Source organism: Chelonoidis abingdonii, chromosome 2, assembly GCF_003597395.2.
Source record: "Chelonoidis abingdonii isolate Lonesome George chromosome 2, CheloAbing_2.0, whole genome shotgun sequence".
NCBI classification, from domain to species: Eukaryota; Metazoa; Chordata; order Testudines; family Testudinidae; genus Chelonoidis; species Chelonoidis abingdonii.
Window position 1 is genome coordinate 119,861,155 of NC_133770.1, and position 17,070 is coordinate 119,878,224.

The 17,070-nt window shown below is 45.0% G+C and overlaps 1 protein-coding gene across 1 annotated transcript in view; it reads right to left on the minus strand.

The window, feature by feature from the left end:
* LOC116816388 (palmitoyltransferase ZDHHC11-like) overlaps positions 1-11,888 on the minus strand; it is a 103,282-nt gene extending 91,394 nt beyond the window's left edge. The window contains exon 1 of the mRNA XM_032765564.2: positions 11,774-11,888. Within this exon, the coding sequence (XP_032621455.1) occupies positions 11,774-11,809 (36 nt within the window). The 5' untranslated portion in view covers positions 11,810-11,888. The remainder of the gene's footprint in view (positions 1-11,773) is intronic.
* Positions 11,889-17,070: the final 5,182 nt, after the last annotated feature.

Sequence of the window (17,070 nt, forward strand, 5' to 3'; positions counted from 1 at the left end):
GGTCTTTCCCCTGGCCCTGCCTGCCACCCCCATGCGCCTCCCCCAAGTGTCCCTCAGCCCCCACCTACTGCCCCCGCTCGCCTTCCCAGGTCCCCGGAGCAGAGCGGTCCCATCTCTCCCCTGCAGCTCCATGCTGACTCCCTGCATCAACTGCCCCTACAGGGTCCTAGTGCCCTCAACCACTACTGCCAGGCAGACTGACCCTGAGCCTGCCCTTCCCCCTCAGACCCTTTCATTTTCCAATGGGACCCTCCACCAGCAAAGGGCGCGCCCCCCAGCTCCCCGTCACCGCTTCTGCCCCATGCTGGACAAGGTGCAGTCCCACCCCTAGTGAGGCTACAGTGAGGGGCAGCAGCAGGAGAGGAGGCACATATGTGATGGCAGCCCCCCCCCCGGCACCCACCACAGGGGAGACAAGGAGGCTTTCTGTATCTGAGAGGGGCCCTAGCAGCACATGCAGTGACAGTGGTGCGAGGTGAGTGTGGTGCAGGGGGTACGTGGGGGGGCCTCCCCCAGAGCTCACTACTGCCTGCGAGGAGAGGGCTGGGGGGAATCCTCCTGTCTGGCCCTTGCCCCGGGGCAGCCTGTCTGCACCCCAAATTCCCGAGCCCCAGCCCTGTCCCACCCCAGAATCCTCACGCCCTGCACCTCAACCCTCTGCCCCAGCCCTGAGCCCCTCCCACACCCCAAACCCCTCATCCATAGCCCTTACCCCTGCACCCCAGCCCTCTACCTGAGCCCCTCCCACACGCCTCATCACCAGCCCCATCCCAGAGCTGTCACATTTTTACATTATTTTAAAAAATATACAGTAACTCCTCACTTAATGTTATAGTTATGTTCCTGAAAAATGCTACTTTAAGTGAAAAGATAGTTAAGCGAATCCAATTTCCCCATAAGAATTAATGTAAATGGGGGATTAGGTTCCAGGGAATTTTTTTTTTGCCAGACAAAATCCTACATATATACATATGTGACTGGATACCGTAGTGGTTAAGAGCGCCGCCCTTTGATACGGGAGACTGCCCTTTGATACAAGAGACTGGGGTTCAAATCCTGGTTGGTACCCAACTTTCCAGTAGGGGTCCTTGGGCAAAAGACCCCCTAATGCTTCACCTGCCTACCTCAAATATGAGAGTGACACGAACTAGGAGAGTCATGCCGGCTCGGATGTCGCCCAGATTAACAAGGTCTGCGCCAGACGCTGAGGAACCAGGACAATCTGACGATAAGTGGGCTACTGGAACAAACCATTCATAGACAAGACAAGAGAACCTGGAATTGATGGAATGCTACTACAACAGTAGACCTAATGAGAGGGGATATATGAAACCTATGAGGGGACTGTGGATGGACAAAAGACCTACATCCACATTTACTGAGAAACAGCTAGTTACACAACTCTTCAACATAGTAAAGAGGAAGCTGCTCTCACAGCTTGAGATAGACCAACTCCACATTACATCCCAGACTCAAGAAGACCTGGAAGAACAAGTGGATGTGCAGCCCACACCTGAAGCTGAAAACTTCACGCCACCCCCCTCCATCGCAGAGCACAGCAGCTCATATGAGCATAAGAATCAACATCAGAAGAAGAATATGAGAACTGAGATTCGTACCAGATGCCTAAAGGGTATATATCATCTAGAAGGAGTGGAAAGTAAGCCAAAGTCTCCCCAGTGGTGGTAGAAGCACTCGGGCTGTGACGTCAAGCCTGGTGAGTGCTCCACAATCCCCAGGAACGACACAGAGCTCTCTGTTCCGAAGAGCTTGCCAGTGCTAAAGACAACTAGCTAGATACTGCGCAGAACCCTCAAACTCCCAGGCCTCTGGTAGAGGACCTGAGGTTGAGGAAGACACATACCACCCATAGGGGTGAGAGGGGAATATATATATACACACACACAGTATACATTTTAAACAAACAATTTAATACCGTACATAGCAATGAGGATTGTGAAGCTTCGTTGAGGTGGTGGAGTCAGAGGATGGGATATTTCCCAGGGAATCCCTTACTGCTAAATGATGAACTAACAATCGGCTGAGCCCTCAAGAGTTAATGCATTGTTGTTGATGCAGCCTCACACTCTATAAGGCAGCAGGAATGAAGGGTGGAGGGAGGAAGACAGCATGGCGGAGAGACAGACAGAGAGAGACACCCTGTGTGTGTGAGAGAGAGACTTTGAGACAGCAGCTGCTGCCAGCAAGCTCCCTCCATTCTGAGCCCTGTCATGGTCCTTCCCCTTGCCCGCTCTGTGGAGATGCGGGGGCAGGAAAGGGGAGGAGGACACCCTGACAACAGCACCCCTCTCCCCCCACCCCTCGCACATAGGGTGCAGACAGCAAGTGTGAAAAATCAGGATGGGGGTGGGGGGTAAGAGGAGCCTATATATGAAAAAAAAGACCCAAAAATCAGGACTGTCCCTATAAAATTGGGACATCTGGTCACCCTACCTGCACAGCAGCTCCTGGAGCAGCTCCAAGGCAGAGGGCAGGAACAGCACAGGGCAGTGTGTGGGAAGGACATCTGAACTGCCCAGCAGTTGATGCCTGCTGGGCGGCAGCCTCATAGGGAATTTAGGGGAGCTGATGGGGGGCTGTTGGCCCACCCTGGCTCCAAGCCCCCACCAGCTAGCTCCAATCTCAATCTGCAAGTTGTGGACAAAGCAGGCGGCTGCCAAACAACACTATAAGGGAACATTGGGCAATTTTAAACGAGCACGTTGTCTAAATCAGAGGTTCTCAAACTGTGGTCCACAGACCACAATGGTCCATGAGCTCCATTCAGGTGGTCCGCAGATAGCTCTCTCTAAGATGCACTCCTGGGTGGCCACACATGAGAAAATGAAGGGCCACCCACCTAATTAGTGGAGCCACGCAGGCGTGGCTGTTCTAATTAGGTGCCTGGACCCTGGAGAAGATGCACATGTAAGGTGAGGCGGTGGCCTTGGGGGGGGGAACAGGTAGAAGGGGGCAGTAGTGTGAGAAGAGGGGGTGGGGAGAATTTGGGACATGCAGGGCTACGGCGGCCAGAGAAAGAGCTCAGGGCTGCAGCTGCTGGGGAGAGACCCTCTTCCTTCCCAGTTTCAGCTCTGTGGCTGCTGTGGCAGGGGAGAGACCCACCTCCTTTCCAGCCAGAGCTCAGGGGCCACTGCAGTGGAGAGAGAGGGAAAGAACCCCCGCCTTCTTCCCAGTCCCAGCTTGGGGGCTGCTGCAGCAGGGTAGAGAGGGCACATTCATTGCATTAGAAAGGTTAAGACTACTGATATTAAAATATGAGTTGTGTGCTTTTATGTGTAGAAAAAAAAAGTTTATTATTAGTTAGGGGTTTTTTTATATAGCACTTTTATCCAAAGTGCTTTACAATAGTTAGCTAAGGGTACATACAACATTTGAAAAGATCATTAAGCGGTCTGCCAAGACCCTCAGCAATTTTCAAGTGGTCCGCGGAAAAAAAAGTTTGAGAGCCACTGCTCTAATTGATCAGCAACGTAATAACAAAACAATGTTAACCGGGACAACTTTAAGTGAGGAGTTACTGTATATTGGCTTATAAGGCAGGTGGGGTGGGGCAGGATTTGGAACTGTTCTGGGCACCACCAAAAATTATACGAACTTGCCACCCCTGGATATACCTCTTAAAGGGTTCGTTTATACCTAATGAAATTAGCAACAAGCAAGCAGCTGTTTATCAGCTACAACACTGCTCTCAAGGCAGTGGGTTTTATTCTACATGTAGTCCCTTACAGTTGATATGAGTTAGAGAAATTAAAAACATTATATTCCTAGCTTTCTGATCTTTTACTGGACCATACCGCTTTTCATAACTGTATTTAGTATAGCTCCAACACAATAGATCTCCTCACTTAGTACAGAATTTGGCAGTTAAGTAGCACCTGTCTCCAAGACTAGCTGAAAAAGACTAGAAGACTTAAATTTTACATCAGTTCAAGGCACATTATTTTAATTCTTTAATGCCTTGGAATGCATTTGTCACAGTTCTTTAATTTTCAAAAGGAAATAATTTAGATCAAGTGTAGCTATCTTAACAAAGTTAATGCAAATAAATGATTTGACCTACCTCATCTCTTTTGGTGGGTAATACATATTTTTCATGAAGAAAACAAAGTTTATATTTTAGGCATTATATTTAACTGTTCTTACTTCATTGTCAGTGGAAGGGGGGCAGAAACACCTCTCCAATTCCCTAGAATGCAATGCAGAACACTGGGAAGAAGCCTTGCTTTCTTCTGTAACCACTGTTGCACTATATTTGGCCTAAGGATAAATTATGCATATTATTTATTGGTACGTTTCCAAGCACTAGTCTCTACCAAAATTAAAGAAGTTAACATAACTGTAAATTACAAACTAATTAAGTTGTATATCAAACTTGATCAATTTTAAATCAATCAATACTTCTGTTAGCTTCCAGTATCTGCAAATTCTCAGCAACCCCCAAGTAAGTTTCAAACAGCTCACCTGTAACCTAGTAACGGGCCATATTCACAGCAAAAGAGTATTTACACTGCTAAAAATCCACACTGGAACTTCCCCCATTTTTTAAACCTCAGCCTCATGCACTACCAAAAAAAAAAAAAATTAAAAAAAAAAAAAAAAAAAATCACATGACAGGGCAAGAAATACAACTACCTTTATGAAGTCCTTATATTTTAGAACTTTAAAAATCTTTTACAACAATTTAGCAAGCATGAAGCAACTCTTTAAAAGTGTGACCAAGATTTTCAGAAGTGACTAGTGATTTTGGGTGTCTAAGGGCCCTGGTTAAAATTATGAATGAGGATACGGAGGGTGGAACTCAGATCAATCTGAATTTATACATTAAACCAATTGGATACAGACAGGATGCTATACAGAAACAAAAACCAACTATATTTAGTAGGCATGAGTTTATTTTTAGTTTATTTGTGACAATCTTCAGTTATAGTAACTGCTCAGCCACCAACTTAAAATTGCTCAGACAGGAAATGTTGGGAAAGTGTTTGCTGCCAGTCTGCCAGACCACAAAGTAGTTGTGCAGTCATAACTTCAACTAGCCACACTAAACTATGATTAGAACGAGGCTCTTCATCCTTCTAATTCAAACTCACTTCTATACTCACTTCTTCCACATTACCCTCCATTGTTAACTTTGTACTACCTAGGGTTGCCACCTTTCTAATTGCAGATAACCAAACCCACCCGCCCCACCACCCCCAGACCCCGCCTACATTGCGCACTCTTCCCTCCTCCCACCCCCCTCACTTGCTGGATCCTCTCAAGAAGCCTGTCTGCAGGTAGGAGGCAGCTCTGGCTGAGCAGAGGCTGGTCTGGGTTAATGATCTGGTGCCTTGCCCTGCCCTCAGTAACCAGACTTTTGGTTCAGCTGCCATTTAGGGTTGCCAGGTCCCCTTTTTTACTGGACTTTTTGGTCAAAAACCAGGCACCTGGCAAACCTAAATGATACCCGGACACAGAAGCTAAAAAATTGACTGTCTGGGTAAAACCCAGATGGCTGGCAATCCTAATACTACCCCTAGGATTTAGATGAATGTTTATGGGGAATAAGTTATAATATTGCTTTACCAACAAGCAAACACTAAACAAAAGATTTGAGACTAATTAAAACCATCATGATCCTGCATACAGGAAAGCCCACTACAGTGTTTCAATGCTTAATTAATGCTCAAGATATTTTCTAGAGAAAGCGGGTAAGTTAATATCTTTTATTAGGCCAAGTTCTGTTGGAGAGAGAGACAAGCTTAGACAGAGCTCTTCAGGTCTAGGAAATGTACTCAGTTTCATAGTTAAATACAAGGTGGAACAGATTGTTTAGAATAAGTAGTTAACACATATTTCAAAGAGGACCATTCAAGGTCAAGGGGCCAGTTAACACCCCTCCAGCCATAGGGGGGAAAGTGGTGATGGTGGAGGCTGCGGGGGATAGTGGGTTATAGATTGCTTTTATGGCTTATTACAGCAATAAAAATATTACCTCACCCACCTTGTCTGTCTAATATCCTGGGACCAACAAAGCTACAACAATATTACATACAAGATATTTTATTTAGGTAAGGCAGGTCCAACCATTCCTCGTAAGAAGCCAGACAACTAGAAGGCAAGGTTCCTAGCCAGGCTGGACTGCGGTTCCAATGAAAAGACTTGACCTTCAGTCTGTGTCTGCAGGACTAGGACTGGTAAAGAGAAAGTAACGTTTAAATTCTGCACAAATTAGATCTAGAACTTATTGAGACAATATTAAGGAAACTCAAGGCTGTCATTTTTACAGAGTTAATTTTCAGAGTGGTACCACAAGTGCGATCTATTTCGGAACAGCATCAGTTTTCTAACCCCCTTGAAATCTTTCATTAAATGTTGCTAGTGTCCACATTGCATATTTGCTTCTCTAGTGATCTCAGCTAGAATGTCTGAGCTCCTCTTTTTGAGCAGAATTGTCGTTCTGCACAACGCTAGTAGAATAACTCTTGATAAGGCAGGTGGTGCAAGTACAACTTTATGATTCACTATGATGAGAGTTTAGTCCAAACTAAATTCTGCAAGGGGCATATTGTGAAACTGAAAACATGTACAATAACTCCTCACTTAACATTGTCCAGGTTAATGTTGTTATCTTTCTGATCAATTAGAGAACATTCTCATTTAAAGTTGTGCAATGCTCCCTTATAATGTTGTTTGACAGCTGCCGCCTTTGTCCACAGCTTGCAGAAAGAGCAGCCCATTGGAGCTAGCTGGTAGGGGCTTGGAACCAGGGTGGACCAGCAGCCCCCTCATCTGCTCCCCTAAATTCCCTGTGTGGCAGCCACCCAGCAGGCTATCAATTGCTGGGCAGTTCAGGTGTCCCTCTCCCCACTGCCATGTGCTGCTCCTGCCCTCTGCCTTAGAGCTGTTCCCAGGAGCCTCCTGCTTGCTGTGCAGGAAGTGAGGGGGAAGAGGTGTGCTGATGTCAGGGTGTCTCCCTTCCCCCGTTCCTGTACCCCATCTTCACAGAGCAGGAGGGATTGGGCTCAGGATGGAGGGAGCTTGCTGGCAGCAGCTGCTGTCTCAACTTGCTGACACTGTGTGTGTGTCTGTCTCACACTCACACAAACACAGCCTTCCCCTGCCACCCCTCCAGAATTTGGCAGTTTGAAGGAGCGGTGCGCTCCAGTGGGATAGCATGGTTTCATCATCACATTCAGTTTCCACAGGGAATGTTTACATCCACTGCCATGCTGTGTCTCCTCCCTTCATTCGTGCTGCCCTGTCGAGTGTGAGGCTACACTAACAATGTGTTAACCCTTGAGGGCTCAGACAAGTGCTAGTTCATCATTTAGCAGTAAGGCATTCCCTGGGAAATATCCCACTCTCCTCCACCCCAACTTCGCCACCTCAACCAAGCTTCACAATCATCACTGCTGTGTACAGTATTAAATTATTTGTTTAAAACTTATACTGTGAATATGTCTGTATATATAGTCTTGCTATCACCAATACTTATAGTTATCTATTACAGTTATTACCCTTAATTTTACAAGAGCTATCTCTCATGTTTTCTTCTGATGAAAAAAAACAAGCAATGAGAGAAAGCAGCTTCTTTTCTAGTAGAAAAAAAATATCTAGCATTCAGGTTACTAAAAAAGTCTAAATGCAAACTTTGAATTATATAACATGCTGGTAGGATGCTAAATTCTTCAGGAAGTAAATGGACATCACTGCAGACAGAGCTTTACAAACAGAACACATAGTTTTGCCAGCTCACTAAAGCTTACACTCCAGTTCTACAACTTAATGAGAGTGCAATAGGTGTTTGCCAGATATAGGGTGTGGGTAATTAACAAAGCTACATAAAAAGAATAAAAGTAAGTGTGTTATCCTACTCAAACTGAGAGAGTTTAAAGAGAATCTCTGAGAGTAGTCATTCTCCACTGAACAGCCAAACAAGTCTCCACCAGTGAAAAAGAAAGTATCACTAAGTGTTTTACATAGAAAATAAAGGGCAGTGGGAGGGGAGACGGTGGCAGGTGGAATGAAAAAAAATAATTGTTTTTCAAAAATCACAGCACATTTGCAATGAAGTCAAGATACAAAACTTCTAAAGACAATGTATACATAACCTAATTCAAAATAAAGGTAGTTAATGAGCTGACTAACAAAGTCCTCCCCCTTAATTTTTGCGAAAGTACTTGGGTGACCTTTGAACTGTAGAGTATCTATATCAGGGATCAGCAACCTTTGGCAAGCGGCCCATCAGGGTAAGCACCCTGGCGGGCCGAGCCAGTTTGTTTACCTGCCATGTCCGCAGGTTTGGCCGATCGCGGCTCCCACTGGCCACGGTTCGCCGCTCCAGGCCAATGGGGAGTGCAGGAAGCGGCAGCCAGCATATCCCTCGGCCTCAGAGTACTTACCCTGGCGAGCTGTGTGCCAAAGGTTGCTGATCCCTGATCTACATTTAGGTGACTGGCTTATTCAATATTAATAAACAGCATCTGAAGAAAAATACACTAGGGATCTGCTGTGTGCATTAGCCATCAAAAGTTCTACAAGAATTAGATTTGATCTCATGAAACTTGAGGGGTTGAGGACTGCCATAAAAAAAAAAGTTGTGTCCAACAACATTACAGGACAATATTAACTGAATTTAAACAAAACCTCAAGTTCTTTCAATCATCTTCCTCAAAATGTTGCCTTTGTACAGTTTAAAAAAAAAGTTAGCTTGTCTAACTATCAGAACAAGCGTGAAAGAGAAATGGCACCCCAAATTTTTTCTTTAAATCATGCTCTGAATGTATAATTTCTGGATTGTTGTAATTTTTTTTTAAAAAATTATTTTTGTTTCTATCTCCCCGCCCCCGCAATATTTTGACTGGGTAAAAGAGACAAAAACATGCCCTGTCCTCTGGTTCAAGCCTTTAGAGGCATAAATACTGAAGATGGAGAGGAAGGATGGTCTGCTGGTTAAAGCATTGGACTGCGACCACACCACTGTTAAGTGACTTCCGGTACGATCCTGGGCAAGTCTTGAGCAGTGTACAGTCATGGTATGCTGTTGATCTGCACAGGGACTCTTTATGATAACCAGAATAAATAATTACATGAAAAAAATATTTTGTTCTTTAGCAAGTCAAAACAACAGCAGATATATATATATATAATAGCTTATGATCATGTCTTTCACTGTGCCTGTGACTGGCAGATCAGTGGCAACAAGCAATAGTGAAATTTTATAATGGATCCAGTTTACTGGCAGTCAGTCCTTAGAGAATGAACTTGAAAGCCTTCCTGTTTGTTGCTTAGAATACTGGATTGATGCTACTAAATACGATATTACTGCTATTAATATGTAACTGTGCTCTTGTTGCTAGTAAGTATTAATCACTGAAAATTCCTCAGTTACTAAAGAACTGCTTCAAATCAATCTCTCATTGGCATATCATTCTTTGAGATAGTAGAGGTTTGTTTGTTTTTTTTTAAAGTGAGACATCTTGACCTACACTGCTCAGATTAAAAAGCAAACATAAAGAAGAATGATTAATTTTATTCCCAAAGTCTATTGTATTAATTAGGGCTAGTAGTAGCAATATTATATTGTTAGTTTATTATCTCTGTTGTTATGTCTCTACAAGAACTTTTAGTATTTTGAGAACTTTTGGAAGAAAACTAGAACTTTCATGTATGTACAGCAGTTCAGACTGTTGCTCCTCCTCTTTAGCTCAAATTTAATTTTGTATGTACTGGGCAACACACATTTCAGCTAGCCCCAAAGGAGCTGGATTTCACTGTCCAACACATGCTGGTCGTGTCAAAATAAAAAAAGTACCAACACTGTCTTTAAAAACAAAAACAAAACACTTATCTTAACTATGGATATTTCTCCCCTAAAAATACCAGACAAAAAACATCTCAAATTGGTTAGGGGAACGGTATAGAAAAACAGCCAGAACCGTTTTAATAACAAGTTTTGTTAACCTTTTTTCAGGAAGTTTAACTGAAATAGTTAAAAGAGCACCTCTTGCCCATACTGTACCTCCAACCAATTTTAAAAATGGACCAAATTTTTGGGAAGATTATTCTAGTGCGGTACAGACATGGCCTCAAGAGATGTGTTTTGTGAATGCACCCATGTGCAAAAGTTTGGATACAAACTTGAGATTCTGTGATCTGCTTCTCGACTCTCCACAGTATGTTTAAATTCAAATACATTTTACCGGTAAACACAGGCACATATTCTTGTCAAAGTTTGGAGACATTTTATAATAGTTGAGCAGAAAAGCATCATGGCAAATTAGAAACATCATTCAAATGTATCAATTGCTGGGTAGTTTAAGTATAGCGTCTCAGCAAAAAACACAGAATACCATAATCTGAGTCAGATTAACCAGCCTCTCTCAGAGCTTTTAGAAGTTTCACTTAATGAAAATAAAGTTTCCTCTTACTCTAACACACAAGCCTATTTCCTCTAGAGAAATAAGATTTTCCATCAGGTCAAGACTACAAAGTTGTCAAACTGAGTGGTTTCAGTTTAGTCATGAGAGCAGATTTTTCCCCACAGTAATTCTGTGTTACAGTTTAATTACCCCAACACTGGAATAGTTGACAGAACTTCTGGAAAGAAGAGCGCAACTTCCATCAATGTTATTAGTTCCTCACTTTCACATTTAAAGACTTTAACCCAGAAGCGTAAGATATAATGGCCATGAACAGTAGGCAATGGACATTAAACCTAACCCCTCCTGCATGACAATTGAGCCATGAACTGAACTGTTTCCACAGGAAAACAAAAAAAACAGAGCTAGATTGGAAATGCCTCCAAAAGTTGACTGAAGGAAGGTCATGGGAAATGTTTCAAGAACTGCATGGAGAAATTGGCCTTTAATGAGAGGATTGCAAAGAACAGTTGTGTATCAGTTCAGATTTTCTCATTAATAAGTTGTTCTTAATGGACTTTCTGCATGAGAATAGCAAATGTCCCTATCACTCCTTTCAGCACTAACATAGTTTGTTCATATTTAAGTAAAAACAAAAACAAAAAATATGCCAATGCAACAGCTGCAACAAGCACATTTCTATCAATCCATTCCCCACTAGACAGCACCTGTGCAGCCAGCTCCTGAACTAGGGCCCTTTCCTGCCATCTATAAGTGTTCACAGAATTAGGCCCAACTCCTGGAAGAAAAAGGAGGCAAACTCTGAACAGGGCTGCCCCACGGTTTCCTAGAAGCCCGCAGAGTTGTTGCAATTTGCGGTTGCAGTGCCAGCCAGTGGGGACCACAAGCGTTGGGTTTCAGTTGACTTTCCTGGCCCCACAGTTATTGCAAAGGCAAATTCTTCTCTACCTGCGAAAGCCCCAACCAGAAGCAGAGCCTTGGATGGCTCCAAAGCTCGTCTCGCTCACCCCCAGAAGTGAGACCAATAAAAGCTCTGACCTCAACCCCCCTTGTCTCCCTGAAGCCCCCAGCCCAGCCAGCCCTCAACACGCGCAGGTAACCCCAGCAGCAGCAGGTAAACTCCCCCGCCCTGCCCTGCCCTGCCCTGCCCTGCCCTGCAGCTGGGCTGACCAGGCCAGCCCCTGGCGAGGTTCTGCCCTCGCACAAGCCGTTTCCCCGGGGGCTATGCGACGGCCCGCCCGTGCAGCCTCACAGCTCCCGAGAGAGCTGCTGGCGCCCTGCCCGCACGCCCCCTCCCCGGCGCCTGCCGCATCCCCGCCTCACCCCGCACAGCGCTTCTCGCCTCCGCCTCCCACCCAGGCGGGTCCCTGCCGCCGCCCGAGTCCCACCTGCCGGAGACACACCATGCAGGCCGGGGGGGTCATGCCCGCTGCCACCCGCCTCAGGGGAGCCGCTCCCGCTGCAGCGCCATGGCCGGAGCCGGTGGCCTGGCCAACTTCGGGGCAAGTCTGGTTAGTTTCCCTTAAGGCAGCAGCCGCCTTTGCAGCTATGGAAACCGCTTCAACTTCTCTGCCCGGCCAGGCCGGAGCGTCTCCTGGGTCCTAAAGCTGACCCGGTGCGGGGCTGGTTGCGGGGCGACTCCCTCTCCTGGACAGGGGCACCTCTTGGGTGCCCGGTATCGTGACCAGACAGCAAGTGTGAAAAACTGGGACAGGGATGGGGGGTAATAGGAGCCTATATAAGAAAAAGACCCCAAAATCAGGGCTGTCCCTATAATCTGGTCACCGTGGTGGCAGGTGAGCATGTGCCGCCTATGCATGCTGGACACCAGTCCGCAGAGCAAACCCCACAAGCGGGAGAGGAAGGCAGGGGTGCACCCAGTGGGAGAGGAAGGCAGGGGTGCAGCCAGGCCCAGGATTCTAGAATAGAAGCCAGTGAGTCTGCCGGCCTGCATACCTATATGCTAATGGCAGGGCAACATGCCCTCTGCTAATGGGCGCTAGAGCCAGCTTCTAAGTGATGCACATGAACCTGAACTGCACTCTTAAGGGTGCTGGACTGCAGGGCCTGCTTTAGGCTGATTCCTCCGATTCCCCGGAATCGGGCCCCACACCTACGAGGGCCTCGCGCCTTAGGCACCTTTTAAATTTTTTTTACTCACCTGGCGGGCGGTCTGGGTCTTCGGCAGTGAGGGGTCCTTCACTCGCTCTAGGTCTTTGGCGGCAGGGGGTCCTTCAGTGCTCGGAAGACCCGGAGCAAGCGAAGGACTCCCCGCCGCTGAAGACCCAGACCACTGCCAGGTATTCGAATCAGCCCCCTTGGTTCCTAAAGGCAGCCCTGCTGGACTGTTCACTGAGCAAATTCACATCCTGCTGCCACAGCTATACATAAAGTGACTAGATAGCAAGTGAGAAAAACCAGGGGGTGGGGGATAATAGGTGTCTATAAAAGACAAAGCCTGAATACTGGGACTGTCCCTATAAAATCAGGATATCTGGTCATCCTAGTTATAGATGTAACTTTAGCGCCCTCATGGCCAAGATGGCATCTGCTCTGCAGGCAGCTCTGGCCAAGAGAAGGCATGCACAGGAATGTAGCAGGGAAAATACCTTCCACCCTAGGGGCACCTGTTTCCAATCCACCCACAGGGAAAGTACAATGGATATAAGAAAGAGAGGGATGAGAGGAGAAAACAACAAGGGGAAATATAGGGGGAGCAGTAAAACAGGACTGCATCCAAGCCAAGGCCCTAGGGGCCCAGTGGTAGCACAGTTTGGAAGGGCAGAAACTGAGCAATGTGCCTGCACACAGAGTTCAGGAGTCCTGAGCAAAGTTCCAGTACAGTGGTGAGTCTTGGGTGCTCCTGGTCATCTTCAGCACCAGTGAACTTTCCTCCAACAAACCCGTCCGGTGACCTCTTCTGCCGCTCTCTGCAAAGCCTCCCCACTTAACTAGCTTGCTGCCTCCCTCCTTGTTCCCAATGCAGAGTCACAAGCCCCAGTACTCACAGCCCCATGCAGCTCTGGGCAGCCGTGATACTGGATCCAGCTCTGGCCTGTCCCCCTCGGGCAATTCCTCCCTGGCACAGTGCTCCTCCTGGCTCCTGTTCTGGGGTGTTTCCCAATCAGCCGCTCTGTCCTTCCCAGGCTTCAGGCAGGTTCTCCGTTGCTTCCTTTGCTGCTGGCTGCTGCCTCTCTCTCCCTCTCCCCCCTAGAAAAAAGATTTAAAGGGGCCATGCTATCTAAACCCCAAAGGAGTTACATAGAGGCCTTTACCTTGTACAGTGTGGGGCCCTAGAGCCACTGCCCTACTGTGGATACTTTAGCTGGAAGATGGGCACGCTGTCTCCCAAGTCCTCAAATTGACAGGAATTAGGTGCATAAATACTTCTGAAGATCTGGGCCTATGTCTTTAAAGTAGCAACCTGAAAGGGAATTATAATTGGGGCAAGGGACATCTTATTTGGATTTTATGTTCTCATATTTGTGAATGAGGCAGTGCCCTAGCTGCCCCAAAGGAAAAATTGTTGTTACTCCCCCTCCTTCTCAACATTTGAAATGGTCTCAAGCAGTCTAGGTGCACAATTTTGAAGAATCGTCATGTATTTATAACCCACACACCTCCTGGGTGTGGTGTTCTGGCCCATCTAGTGATACTGAGACCACTTAAAGAAAGGTGGTCTACTGCCTTAGCTAACAGGCAGTTGGCTTTTAGCACATGCAGTAGAGGCTCATGCACTAAGCTTTAGAGGTTCCCAATTCGATTCCGCCTGCCATTGATTAGGATCTGTTGGTATTACATATTGTTGATAGCCCTCAACAAGCCACTGTGTGAAGGGTGCCATACAAGCTATGGCCAGAATGAGGTTAAAACAGCAAACAGCTCTGCTCACCAGTGTGAGTGGGTAAAAAGATGATCCTTAGCCCTCCACAGGCTAAGGAACCTCACTGGCAGGTATAGAAACCCAAAGGGAAGGTATTACCTGAGGAAGAGAAACAGGATGTGGTTCTGTTCTAATGAAGTCTAAGCTAAAAGGAAAGTGGCAGGATGCTATTAATGATTATATTTGTTATAAAATAAGTTGCACTGCATCCGTTTTTCAGCTCCATCCAGCCCCTCATGGCTGGCTGAAAGGGTCAGTAGCTTGTACTTCAAATTTAATAGAAAATAGCTGAGACATACCTTTTTCTAAAAATACTGAAGAAGCTGCCCATCACCCATTCCCTGGGCCAAATGCCTTTCTGCTGTGCACAGAAGTGTTTGCCTTTGTGGCCTTTCTGCATAACATGTTGCAGTCCAGTTAAGCTATTAGTTTTGCTGACAGAATTTTTTTCTATTTATTTTTTGTTTTCTGTTATCCTCTTAACATCAGTTTGGGATTTCTGAATCTACTATCTGTAACACTGGTAAACCAGGAGCCAGCTCTTGCCAACACTGCAGGTATCAGCTGAGCACTGACAAATTCATAACTGGAAACCAGACCAACTCACATGTATGTTAGTATTGTTCAAGATAGGTTTTAGACTTGTAAGAGTGTTTGTAGTGTTTAGACACTGTAAAATACTTGTAAGTTGCTGTGTGCATTAATCTTGCTTGTAATGTCTGTATCCCACACTATCCGGTAATATGTCAGTTTTGCTTTACAACTGTAAAAATGCCTGCTCTGAACTTTTGAACCCAAGCAGAAGGAGTGATTCTTTGGAGTAAAGCAGACTCCAGCTTGGCTGCGTGGCAAGATAGACTGGAGGGCCAAAAGGAACTCACTCTATGATCAGACTGTCATAGCTCTTCAGGGGTTCACATTTGTCACTGGATTGGTGAAATCTAATTATAGATCATACCATCATTATGGGGTGTTTGCCCTGCTTTTTGACAGCCTGCCGTGAGTTTGGCACTCCCGGTCGTGAACCACTCCAGACCGTCTGACAAATGGTGTAGTCTTTTAGTAAACTAAGGATTTATTAACTAGGAAGAATAAATGAGAGAGTTATTTACAGGTTAAAGCAGGCAACATATGAGTTACAGTCTATGGTTCCAAAAGGTAGCAGAGCTGTAGTAATCTCTCAGCACTGAATGTCTTTTAGGGCTAAGCCAGGTTGACCCTGGGGACCTCTGCTTTTGTTTCCTAGCTCCAGCCCTCTGAGAATCCAAACAGCGAAGAGATAAAGAATTTTCATATCAGCTATCTTTATTTCCTTTTCTTAATTCAAGCTGATGGGATCTGCTTCCTCACACATAGCACCACTCTATTAATGTGATCCAGGAATCTATTAAACATGCCTTCCTCCCTTTTAGCATATTATTATGGGATTAACTCTTGATAGCAACTTGAACTTGCAGCAAATCAAGGATAGAAAAATGCCATAAAATTTAATCTGATAGAAGTTGATCTGATGAAGTGGGTTCTAGGCCAGGAAAGCTTATGCCCAGATACATTTGTTAGTCTCTAAGCTGCTACAGACTCCTCCTTGTTTTTGCTGATACAGACTAACATGGCTACCCCTCTGAAACCATTAAAATTTAGGTATGTGTATTTTTTCACCTCTTACAAGCTAGGCAGACTTCAGACCTCCAGTGTAAGGAAGGACTAGAACATGTAAAGAAGGCCTTGTCTACACAAAAAAATTGTACTGTTTTAACTAAATGTGTGATATTTAAGCCAGTTTAGTTAAAGTGGTGGAAACCTGTGTAAACACACTTAGTTGGGTTTAGCTTAAGCTGATTCCTAGTTGATTTGAAACAACCCAAAATAAGAGTATCCACACAGGGATTTGAACCAGTTCAACTAAATTGGTTTGAAAAATCACATCTTTAGTTAAGCTAGTGCAATTCTCTTGTGTATATCAGACCTAAGATTTCTCCTGCCAGAAGTTTATGTCTTTAAAAATGCAGCGCAAACACTGTCAACTAACAAGCAAGAATAGTTAAACTCAGTATTCATAAAACTGCTGGAACTGACACTGTGTACTTGCCATCTCTCAGATCGTTTTGTTTGTGTACTCCATCCCTTTCCCCCATGCTTTGTCTTGTTTGTGAAAGGTCCAGTTCTGCAGCATTCTATCTGCAGAAGCCCTTTGACTTCAGTGTTGACTGGAAAAGAATGCCATCTGTTGAATTACCAACACTAATTCCTGCTGCTACCAAGTCTTCCATGGTGGTTTGACGTGGCATGATGTTGCTTAGCTTGTGAGATCTGACAGGATCACAGCACAAGGTGATAGAGCTACAAGTACTTGCTTTGATTTCTGCATTCTGTGCTTTGAGAGTTAATGTATAAAAGTGATTGCCTTTCTGCTTTCTATATAATACTAATAATATCAGTGAGGAATGTTGGACTATAATGTATGTACAGATGTATTTTATCCAAATTGTTATAGCAATCTTAAAAAATATATATTTTTTAAAAGCACTAACATTTGCTTCTACATTTTACAAGTGTGTACAAATATCTTAACACCTAGTCACCCAGTTTGCATATGCAGCCAGTAGTTCTTTTTGTAAGTATGCAAATTACATGTGGATTGTGAGTCTTCCTTTTTGAAAATGTGGTTATTCAAGTCTAACAATTAGAGTTATAATTATCAGACTTCTGGGATTCAAACTCTGTGTGATATAGAACGTTTAACTATTACTAAATAGAGGAAAAAAGACATGGCTCAGATTCTAAATCTGTCATATTTAAGGT